The following is a 12871-nucleotide window of genomic DNA, read 5'->3' on the forward strand; positions in this document are numbered from 1 at the left end:
CCTCTTTTTACCCTTCTTCTTTTCTTTTTCATCGTTTCTTTCATACGAAAACGATTTTCCCCGCTATTTCATACGTTAAAAGATAAAAAGGAGATGCTGTTCAAACTTCCTTTTCATTTCTTCCTTTTGTCTTTCTTCATTTTTCAATCAACGTTCCCGTAAACACACACAAACGTTCTAAACGTTCGTAGATTTTTCAAATTTCTACTCTCCCGCTCTGTCTCACCCTTCTGGTAGTTATAGTACTGTGTATTAGGTTGGTGCATACGGAACGACGTTTTTTGCACACTCTTCTATTTATTTGGTCCGTATTTTTGTATAGTCGGTAAAAATGAATATTTTGGTCGGTATTAAAGTACAGTTTTGTTTACTTGGTCGGTATTAATTTGTTTTTCGATCGATAAAGTTTAAATTTTTGGTTAGGTTAGGTTAGGTTATTAAACACACTGACCATCTATTTTAAATACTGACAAATACTATGTTTACTAATATTTTAATGAAAATACTGACAGTTTTTGTATCAATCGATGTAACACTGACCACTTACATTACGTACTAAACGTTTTATTTCAAATACTGATTAAAAATTTTTTAAAATACTGACCCAACAGATAGCAGCCTTTTGCAAATGAAACTTTTAGATACATTATGTTTCATCAAAAAGCAATGTATTCAACACATTAAGCACTATCATGTAAAAGAAATTATGTTGCTTTTGGACACTGTGAATTGGATGTTTCTTTTTTAAGTACACAAGGCTTCAATTAAATAGTTTCATATTTATATCGTTCATGTGTTTTTATTTTCGACAATTGTATGTTCTAAATCGGAATTTTGCGTGAACATATTTGTATCGTAAAAATTAAATCTGATATTTTAAATAATTTGCTTGCCACCAAGGTATTCTGGACAACTAAGCCACCCTAAAACCTTTGCTATTTTGTGGTGCTGGATATTGATGGAATATACGCAAAGATACACTGAATTAATATACTATATTCTTGAAATAATTACATCTGACAAAAGCGCGTTGGAAAAACCGAACAGACTTCTGAACAATTGAAACACGTTCACTGTCACACCAGATTTACATGATGCTGTCAGGCGGCCACAAGAAAATACATTTTAAGCATAGGATTATAGTATTATGCATTATAATTTTTTTTTTTTTCAATTGAAAATAATGTCTAGCTAGCTATGATGTTCAAACTTTTTAGTTGACAAGATTTATTTTATTTTAATTATTCTAAACATTTCAGGCACTCCAGTCACTGATGACCACCATGGCCATATCGAGGAAATAATCTAACGTTAAAACTTATTGAGTGATTAATTTAATTTCATAATATATCGCTTTAGCGGGCCACCGTTTGGTTGCCAATTGTTTATCACATAGAGTCGGCCTACTTCCACGTAAAAAAAAAAAAAAAATGTAGGGTCGATTCCACAAGTGTCAGTAAAATGTAGGGTCGACAGCAGCAGAAAAGCTGCTAAACAATTAGAATTAAATGTAACGATAGAAATTATTGCAATAATGCGTAATGCAATTTAGAAATTGAAAGAATCAAAAGAAAAAACGCGAATTCATATCTCTTTCGATTCTAGAATATAAGAAAATTTGAATAAAATACGCGACGATAATTGGGGAGAAGCATAAGTTAAACGCGTAAAAATATTCAATAATAAACGAACTAGGGATAAAGCTGTTATTTCAATACGCGATCCACTAACTCTAGTATTTACTAAAATTCAAAAATTCTCGCATAAATTCCGAAAATAGATTATTAATTACGGTAAACTACTGAGACAGTTTAATTTAGGGTGGGCATAGTGCACTCGTTCCAAATCAGCTCACAATATACAATAATAAATCAACTAACTACTTAACATGCAATTCATGCAAATTCCTTGGATGGTAAATTATCAATAAACAAAATAGCAAGTCATAAAATAAATTCAATATCAGAGAAAATATATGAAAAATTTCAAATTAATTTCAATTGCTCAAAGTCATTTCAATATCCTATTCGACAAGTCTGAAGAACAACGATGACTAAAATTCAAATGTTTATTTCCCTAAACCTTCAAAATAATTTCGAAATATTTTATTCGAAGCGGTATTTCGAAATATTTTATTCAAAGCGGAGTATTCCAAGTCAGTATCGAGAATTGAAGAAATTATTTGATTGTATTTAAAAGAACCGAAAGGAGAATATTTAAAGTCTGATATTAAATGTCTAGCAAGTACCAGTAATTGGTAAAATGATTTATATTTGTTTTAAAAGGAAAATTTCTAATAGGTATTAGTTAAAATGAATTGTTATTCAGTCTATTGTATTGAAATTCTAATTGATTCTAATGTATACAAGTGTTACAAGAAGGCTGAGTGTGTACAGGGTGGACATAGGCTACCTAGTAGCCCCCGACCACTCTATGAACTTTAACGTCTATACTCGAAAGTGTATCGTCAACACTAACACGTTACCCAGATTATCCAAAAATTGAAGAAGTTACTTTTAAAATTGAACATTCTACGGTGTTTCGAGAGATTTGATAATCATAGTCGAACCTTAAACGAACGTTCAAACGAAGAAAATTTTCCAAAAATCATTTCGTACGTTATTAATCGATAAAACAAAAATTCATTGTTGAAAAATAAATATTTCCTGAAAATCTTCATCTTCCATACAAGATTCAAGATTTTCCCTAATTAAGAGTAATTTCAAAAGATTATCTGTATAAGCTATTATTTCAATACGCGATGCACTGACTCTAGTATTTACTAAAATTCAAAAATTCTCGTATAAATTCCGAAAATAGATTATTAATTACGGTAAACTACTGAGACGGTTTAATTAAGGGTGGGCATGGTGCTGCTTTAGTTTGAAATGATTTATAAACACATAATTAACAGAGGAAAAACCGTGAAACGGCAAAACGTCATCCAACAATTTGTTATAACATTGCATATAGCAATTTATACATTTTTACGATACTCTTCAATGGAAACATAGGTTTTAGCGTTCTCGTTACTTACTCGTGGCTAAATTAATTTCGTAGGGATTAAAAATCAGGTTGACCTGTGGTCGTAGATTAAATATAACCATAGTACAGCTAAATTTATCGTGCTAAATAATTCTTTTTACACGAATGAAAAATGTATACAACGTTTGTTTGTTATAATATCGTGAAATGAATTATATTACACATTTTCTCTATTCACACTGAATTTAAAGATTATAACGATTAAAAATCAAGTTGACCTGTGGTCATTTATCAAGAATAATCAAAATAACGCTGAAATTATTGTGTTAAATAATTTTTTTAATACGAATTAGGAATTTATTCAACGTTTGCTTGTTACACTACCATGAAATAAATTATATCCACAATAAATTAGAATCCAAACTTATTGACACTTGAAGAGAATTTACTGTACCTTGTGCAGTTTGGTGGAGAATATCCATTAAATGCAATGCAAGTTTACCTGTGTTTCTCTGAATATCAAAAATTCCGGCAGATTTGTAAATATTATTCTGTCTCCCAACGTAAATTTAAATAAATTAGGTTGAACTGCACAGAAAACACACAGAACTGCACAAATAATTCATTTCACGATATTGTAACAAACAAACGCTGAATACATTTTTGATTCGTGTAAAATGAATTATTTAACACGATAAATTTAGCTGTACTATGGCTATTTTTAATCTAGGACCACAGGTCAACCTGATTTTTAATCCCTACAAAATTAATTTAACCACTAGTAAGTAACGAGAACGCTAAAACCTATGTTTCCATTGAAGAATATTGTAAAAACGTATAAATTGTTATACGCAATGTTATAACAAATTGTCGGAAGTATAAATTTATAACAAAATTGTGAAAATTGATAAATTATACCGTGTTACGATAACGGAAATCTCCCGCGAAAATTTCCCGCCTGACCTAACCGACGATTTTGCTAATGACTTTGGGGAGAGGGTACCGAGGGTATATAAGGATCCGCCGATGTCCCGCGAAATCATTCACCCTTTATACTGGGCCATAGACACTTCGCGGCGTATTTTGACCTGAAGGTTCTGAGATGTGAATAGAGTGGTCGGGGGCTACTAGCTAGCCTAGGTCCACCCTGTACACACTCAGCCTTCTTGTAACACTTGTATACATTAGAATCAATTAGAATTTCAATACAATAGACTGAATAACAATTCATTTTAACTAATACCTATTAGAAATTTTCCTTTTAAAACAAATAGAAGTCATTTTACCAATTACTGGTACTTGCTAGACATTTAATATCAGACTTTAAATATTCTCCTTTCGGTTCTTTTAAATACAATCAAATAATTTCTTCAATTATCGATACTGACTTGGAATACTCCGCTTCGAATAAAATATTACGAAATTATTTTGAAGGTTTAGGGAAATAAACATTTGAATTTTAGTCATCGTTCTTCTTCAGACTTGTCGAATAGGATATTGAAATGACTTTGAGAGGTTCCAAAAAAAGTTGAAAATACTGCTTCCTAAAATTAGAGAATTAATTCGACAGGTTAGCTGACAAAAAATATTATAAATTGAATTGTAGCTTGGTTTAAATCAGAAAAAAAATTTATATAAAACTCGTTGTGATTCAGCATACTAAAGTAAGAAAAAAAATTCATATATTCCCGATGTGTGACACGGAGGAAATTTCCTAAAATTCTTGGGTGGGGTATTAAACATAAATAATTCTAAAACAGGATATTAAAAGAAGTTTAAAATACTGCTTCCTAAAATTAGAGAATTGCAGTAAATTCTGTACAAGTGTCAGTCAGTTTGGATTCTACAAGTGTCAGTATAGATGGTCCTACGCCTATGTTATCCTCGCCGCGTGTGACGCTACACCACTCGGTTTCTTTTACGAGATTTCACGGCTCGACAATTCATAATAGAAAAATGTAATTTCTTTAATTTTACTTTTTTTCATCTGAAATGTTTTTTAACACGTTGGTGAAATTTTTCTGATGAAAATGATATCAAACACGATATAATTGTCTGGCGTGACAGTGAACGTGTTAATAAGTAATGTTGTTCAAATTATGTCGTGTTTTATGTCATTTTCATAGAAAAATCTCATCAATATGTTAAGAAAAATTTCGGGATAAAAAAACGTAAAATTAAAAAAGTTGGTATTTAAATCGCTTGGTTGCCTCGACTCATGTTTCATGCTTATCTTTTATTCGCTGTCCTTGTCCACGTTCGGCAAACTACAAAGGCGAGCGCGAGGCTCGAAAACGTAGTCCCTGACTTGTGGAGAATATACTGTATATGGAAAATTTGTATGTTAACGAATATATTCAGCCGAATCTGAATAAAGTACACAGTATCGGTGTATAGTATTCATTTGAATACAAGTGGCGCTTAACTTGATAATTAAAATCGGTTTCACACGATTCTATACACTTTTCTCAACGATTAACTAGTTTCATTGTTCGAAATTTATACAAATCAGTAGTCATTGAATGAAGAAATTCCTCGAGTGCTGCTTTCACAGTGCCTTCGTTTCGGAATAATTTGTTAAAAAATTGTTCAGCTGCTTGAAGAAACGATAGGATGTGACAAAATTTCATATTCTTCACCGTGGATTGTTTTCAATAATTTTTGTTAGAACGTTATCATGGGCGGTCCTATCTGGCCTTCCCCTTCGCTCATTTTCCAATAAAGTCACCCATCTTGAATTTTGCACATCAACGTTAAAGTGTCCTAAAATCTACACAACCTTCTAAATGCTAAATTTATATTTTTAGCAGTATTTCATCACGTCAGATAATAATGTCCAAACAATTGTATTATGAATGTCCAAACAATTCCTTCTTCTTGACTATTGCCTATAAAAATTTACGTTCGGACAAAATTTAATATACAGCACCCATTGGCCAATTTCAGCTGTTGAAAAAACGACATTTCACTTACACCAACCTAATACGTAGTAACTTCATCCAAGGTACGTCAATGTTTTCGAAACTGGAAAGTATCCAGCTTCGAATTTTCCTATCTGGGACGCTTGAACTTGAAATTTCTCGAGAAAAGACATAACGACTGGTGGTACGGTGAAGAAACGCGCGATTCAGCGAACTATCGACGATCACACAACGCAGCTCTGTTAATTTGGTAAACCTAACGCGTGGAGATTTCGTTACGGGACAAGTTTAGCTAAAGCAAACGGTACCGGGGGATAATTCACGGTTGTAGGCGAGATTTGACTTACATGGGAGTGCGCCAGTAGCTCCTTCATGATGAAATTGTCGTAGATCTCTTTGGCAAGTTTTCTCCTCTCTTCCGGGCATTCGAGCTTCTCGTACGCCTTGATCTACAATGCATAAATGAGAAATTCCTTATGGAGTTGGATGGCGATGCGTGCCATCACGCTAACTGGAACTTAAATAGAGTGTGTGCGGGATAACACGAACCTCCTCGTAAAACCTAAGTTGCGGAATCGGCTCCTCCGCCACATTCTCGCAGAAGTCTTTGAATAAGAGGTAACCTGTAATCACAAGACAAGAGGGAAATACAAAGCACAATTCGATAAGTCGATTTTTACCTCTGCTCGCCTTCGCAAGGCCAATACTGCTCCCGTTTCGAAATATTAACCGTTTGAGTGCTAATTTTTCGACATCGAAAAATTTCTTTCTACTTCTTATAATCTATATTTTTATAAAAATTTCAATAAAAATCCTGCACATAATTAATTTTGCCTTTGTTTTGTGTTATTTCCAAACAATTATATCCTGGAATTTTTCGTCATCAAATGAAAGAAGCGCGATCGCCCCGTTTGCCATTTTTCTGCACATTTCTGCAATAACCCATGGCACTCAAACGGTAAACACATTACCAACCGGACGAATTGAAAAGAGAAAAACTGATAAGAATTATTATGTTAGGACGATTAACCTTTTTGCTACATAATAACGAGTCAGACTCGTGTTGCAGATTTTGGTCAAGGTCTGATAGAAGCAGTTATATCAATAATAAAAATTAATCTTAATTGCAATTTTCGATTTAATTTACGAAACTGAAGATTGCCAAATTTAGTCAATCTGTAATATGCTTAGATGCATAGCTAGGAAAAGAAATCCTTCACAGGGTTAATAATGTAAAATTGAACGAATATTCGTTACGTCGACAAAAGTGTCATTCGGTGCAAATAATACAGTAGAAAGTGGTAGATCTACTATATCGGTTGGCAATGTGTTAAGTGGGTACAAACCACCCTGAGTCGTCTAAAAATAGCTAAAAGTTTGCAAATTTTCTTCATAAGTAACTATAATACTAAATAAAATGTTTCAATTTTTCTCAGAGGATATAAAGGTAACTTTCAAATTTTCTTTTTCAATTTTTACACAGTAGAAATGTTACAAAACGGCGGAATTATTGCGAAATCTCTTCTGCCAGAAGATATAATTTGTTTTATTTGTAAATAAAGATGTATTACCTATAATGTAGCGTAAGATCTTTCAAGAACTGTAATTATTACATAAATTGTGGCAGTTTGAAGAGGAAAAACTATTTTTTACCAAAAAGAAAATCAACTTTAAACGTTTTAAAAAATTAAACAATTGACATATCATTGATAATATTTCTTGTTTCAGACGTTCTAATCCTTGCAGGCGATCGATGTCCTAGCAGAAGAGGTCTCGCAATAACTCTTTCATTCTGTAACATTTCCACTGTTTAAATATTGGAGAAAAAAGCTGAAAGCTACGTTTATATCCTCTGAAAAAACTGAAACTTTTCATTCAGTAGTTGCGTATGAAAAAAATTCGCAAACTTTGACCTATTTTTAGAAGCCCCTAAGAGAAGAGTATTGACTTTCGAAGACGAACGTAATTATTTGAAATACTTTATACGTAGCGACTGGAAAAGATATTTACGTATCACTCTTTATGATCTGGAATTTGTGTATTCATCTGAAAACACGCGTATCGTCCAAAAACATCCTAATCTTAATTACAAGGAGATCAAATGCAGAACATGATGAACAGAAAGTTTCATCAAAGAGAACGAACATGCAAATATATTTCACATTCGCTGTTTCTTCTGTGAAACAGTTAGATAATCATTTACTTAGCAGGACTGATTTTACTATTTCATGAGACGTTCATGATTTTTGAAATTTGAATATATCGAATATCACACAAGAACGCAAGATATTTTTTGCATTCTTAATATCTAACTTGTTCCTTTGAATTCTAATCGCTTCGAGTGTTTTAAAAGCAAGAAAACAAACATATCCTGAAAAATTGTAACGGCATAATTGGTGAAAAAAACTCGAGAATTCGTTTTCATTTGCCGATTTCAGAGAAAAATGTTTTAAATGAAATATATTCTACCTTCTTTCCTCGAAAGCTATTAATCTCCTGCCTAAATTTAGCGTTTTTTAAAAATACGACGACTTTCTTTTTTATTTCATTTCAATTTATTCTTACTTTCAAGTAAATTCTACGTTGAAAACACGTGAAGACGTTTGGCAAGATCATTTTTATGTTATACTTATAGCTACAATTATGTAAAAATACGTGACGTCATTGTTAATATTTCTTTGTATTTATAGATTTCATAATTAAAAGTGAAAAATAAGAATAATATAAGGCTAAAACAGCTTGTTTTATCATTTCATCCAAAGTACGAGTACAGAATATTTTGATATTTTAGAAGTGTCAAGTATTTATAATTATTTTCTCTAGCTATGGCGGTATGAGAAAATTTTTATACGCAATTTGTACTCGGAGGTGATTTTGCTGTAGAAAAGGTTGCAACTCGGATCTTTGAAATTTTTTCAAACTAACGTAGAAATAAAGTGTACTATTTTATTTAAATATTCAATGGATTCTCTATTTCACTGTGATGAAGAAATTTATCGAGGCCAGTAGATCTGTTCTCTGTCTTCGTTAATTATTTACCTCAGTCGCCACTCGGCTGCAAAAGGGTTAACTGGTTCTAAAGGGTGAATAAGATGAAAGAAAATTTTTTTTCTAAATGACATATTTTTCTATTTTCTTTTCTTTCAAAATCACCTATGTTTTTTTTACACGAATGCATATTTCTTTTTCTGCTGTGTTTTGTAGCAGACATTGATGTGCATTTGAACATGCATAACAACACGAGCTTAAAATGAGCTGGGACTCTAAAATTTTAAATCCATCGACCAAATTTTTCTTCCATCTTATCCACCCTTTAAAACTATTTAAATTACTGTAGGGATGACCGAGCGTGAGTGCGTGTCTGTATGAATGCGTTGTCTGTGTGAATGCGTGAGGGTCTATGGCGTGAGCGGTAAGGACCGGCGTGCCAGGTCGAGTGTTTGGGACAGCGCGAACGAGATTGAACGAATGTTTAGTTTTAGTAATCAGGCGAGGAGTGCGTGAGTGCGTGTGTGTTTTCTTCTATGGAAAAGTGTGCATGTATGCAAGACGACATTAGGGCGAATGCGAGGGAGCGAAAGACAGTGTGAATCCAGCGATTGATTGAGCGACATCCCTAGCGTAGCGATATAAACTATTAATAAATATATTATAGTCAAAAGTCCGTTCGAGTTCACTATCCCTCCACACAAAAATCCCCTACATTACGTATAAAAATTTTCTCGTACCATCATAGCTAAAGAAAATAATTAAGTGGCTTGTTTTACGTGGCCCTCCCTGTATATTATCAGATTGAAAGTCGTTGGGCAATCTTTTTCAAGATATCAACTAAGCTTATCACAATGGCATACAAGCTTCTTGTACAAATGTTTTGTGATTACAGAAAAAGAAAAAAATTAACGGGGGAACATCTCTAATCACCGATTTTGATGACACTCTGCTATACAGGTAGTAGTTTTCAAAAGGCAATTCATGGTCCACATTTGAGGGATGAAAATCGTCCTCAAAGATGGAGGTGGTAAATATATTTAGTCTAATATCTCGAAATAGAGAAATAGTGTAAGTTGACGAATTTGTATTTTCCAGCGACAAATTTGAAAAATAAAAAATAATTTTGTGCTTTGTTAATTTGTCGTTGAAAAAAACCAGATTCGCCAACTTACATCATTCCTCTATCTCGAATAATTTTCGAGATATTATTATCCCCATTTTCCAGGGCGATTTTCATCCCTTAAATGTGGAAGATTGCCGATAAAAAAGAAGTACGTGTCAAATATATCTTTTAGTACTGCCATATATCAAAGTTTCATCAATATCGGCGATTATCACTTCAGGATGTTCCCTTGTAAGCTTCGAAGACCTTGCACAGGACCTCTAGGTTTCTTTTTATCGATAAAACGAGTGCGGTACTTGGGAATAACATTAACATTTAAAATCAAAAGAAGAAAATAAATATGCGCATATTGTAAGCCGTAAACATTAAGCAGCTATATGGTACAGAAGAATAATAAGAAATGGTAAATGCACAAGATATTTCTCCCGTGCACAAATCCATCTGCTCAAATTGCATCTGACTGATGACGCATTGAAATTATGTGACGCACTGTAGTTCACCCCTTTACACGCTGAATTAACTTTGTCTGTCCGCCGAACGAAAGTAAATGTCGCGGTAAATCGCGAAAGTCATTTGGCTTAAGAAAGTCAGTGCTTACGAAACGTCGGAATAGATTTTTCCATAAGGACACTGCTTACACCCGAAAGCCTCGATAATAATAATTATGCTCCGGGTCGTAAACGCCTTAGATCTTTGATTTGTCTCTAAAGGGCTTGACAGTAACTCACTAATTGACTGACTAATAATTCTCGATTGACTCGCTGACCAATTTACGACCAACGAGCTGAATGACCTAACTAAATTAATCGAGTCGCTGAGAATCTACATTTTTTTATACCAATTCTACCGGGGGTCGGCGGCAACGTGAACAAATTACTATTTTCTAAATTTTTCAAGTGAAATGTTGATCCATTTTCACCTAACTTTTGTGTACAGATACTCCTGGCTGAAGTAAAAAATGTGATAAATCGAAATGTCGACTTTTTGCGTAATAATAAAAAATTACTACGTTTATTGTTTACCTATACAGTGGATCTAGTTGTTCTAACGACGATTATATGTAAAAAGAACACTTATTATCCTGTGATATTATAGTAAGCTTCTATTCAGACTTCCAAAAGCATTCACAGTTTTCATCAGTGAAGTGCCATTCAACTGCCATTCTGCAAGCCCTAAAATATACACAAGGTGTTCCAGCAAGAGTAGTACAAGCGAGCAGGAGGTGATTCCTCGTGAAAAAATAAGTCGAAAATGTAGAATAAAGTTTTTGAGAATAAAGAAAACCTATTCGATGCACTTGTACTAACTATAAGTTTCGACTTGAGACGGATCTGCTTCTGCCTCTTAACATCGTTATGGATCGAAAGATACTACTGTTACAGCACGATAGTAACAATAACAGGAAACGGATAATAACATTGCTCACGTTTGTAAATACAAGCACCAGCAGAAGCAGATCCGTCAAGCTGAAACTTACAGTCAGTACAAGTGTATCGAATGGATTTTCAAAGTCGTTTGTTTTCTCGAAAACGAAGCTCCATACGCAAAAATCTTACTCTACATTTTCGACTTATTTTTTCACCAGGAATCACCTCTTACCCGTTTGTACTACTGGAACACCCTGTATAAAGAGAACAACGCACAATGAATTCATTACTCTCGCTGACACCAAAAGTGTCGCGTGTGCTTCACAAAACTCGCAGATCGATAACGCAATAAACCAGAACATCGTTGGAATGACTGCAATATTCAAATGTGCCAAAAAAGATATTCCGTATGCTTGCATCTCCTAATATTTGCATATCTGTATGCTTGCATCCCCTCTAGCCTTCCTAAAAGATATTGGACTTTACTAATAACCCCAGGAGATGCATGCGACCTTAAATTTGCAATAAAAAAAAACAGAAAAGAAAGATCCTCTTCGCGATCTTGTCGTTAAATGGTGTCAACTGAAGTCCTAGAAAAATTTCTAAAGCAGAGATTAGGTGTTTTGGTCGTTCAATTTATCGGGAACCTTAAGTTACGACGCGTACTTCTTTCGCAGTTCGCCCAAGGTTCACATGCGTACCTCAAATTTAATATTTATGCAAGGTAGTTAAGTTGAATGAGAAATAAAAAAAAAAAGGAAGCCTAAAGTTAACAAAGGGGGGATGGAGTATCAGCGCATTCGCGTATTATACGCAAATAAAGTACCGTAGAAGTATTACTGAAAAGCTAAAAATAAGATTGAAATGAAAGATGAAAGAGACGAATCGTAGCAAAAAGAAAACAGACAAAGATCATTTTATCGTGGTACGTACACATGAAAGATCGAAAAACTGAGGGTCATGTTTGTCTTAAACTGCAGCAGAAAAGGTGGCCTTGGGCAGTCAAAACTTGGATCTTCTACTTTAATGCGAATGCAAAAGTTACCTCGTCTACAAATCTACAAAGTTCTTCGATCTTCTACGAAGACAGTTTCTGTCAGATTTTGTCAATATTAGATGTTCAGAGCGTCAACAGACTTCTCTGTGACGCAACAACTGTTCTTGGATTATTATGAAATAAAAAATAACTATTGACATACAACAGCTATATTTGATTTGAACCGTTTTTATATCAAACTTAAGATAACTAGATGCTTCAGGTCATCCCATGAGTTCCTGCCAAAAGTGAAAAATATTTTAATGAAAATTCAAGGAAATTCTGTAGCGACGACATAATGATCTTACAAAAAAAAAAGAAGTTGTGAAATGAAAAGGCACTTACGTTTTTTTTTATCAAATTTAAAGGTTGAAAATATTGGTCTAATTTATAAAATTCGACACAAACTCATAGAATGATCTAATAGTTGGGTGAAAAATTTGGGAAA

The 12871-nt window shown here is 33.5% G+C and overlaps 1 protein-coding gene across 1 annotated transcript in view; it reads right to left on the reverse strand.

The window, feature by feature from the left end:
- Positions 1 to 12871, reverse strand: part of LOC108573059 (G protein-coupled receptor kinase 1) — a 58575-nt gene that overhangs the window by 10775 nt on the left and 34929 nt on the right. Inside the window, exons 3-4 of the mRNA XM_017935423.1 lie at positions 6456 to 6529; positions 6254 to 6355 (exon numbers count right to left, since the gene is read on the reverse strand). Coding sequence (XP_017790912.1) covers positions 6254 to 6355; positions 6456 to 6529 — 176 coding nt within the window. The remainder of the gene's footprint in view (positions 1 to 6253; positions 6356 to 6455; positions 6530 to 12871) is intronic.

This window comes from Habropoda laboriosa, unplaced genomic scaffold (genome assembly GCF_001263275.1).
Source record: "Habropoda laboriosa isolate 0110345459 unplaced genomic scaffold, ASM126327v1 scaffold89, whole genome shotgun sequence".
NCBI lineage: Eukaryota > Metazoa > Arthropoda > Insecta > Hymenoptera > Apidae > Habropoda > Habropoda laboriosa.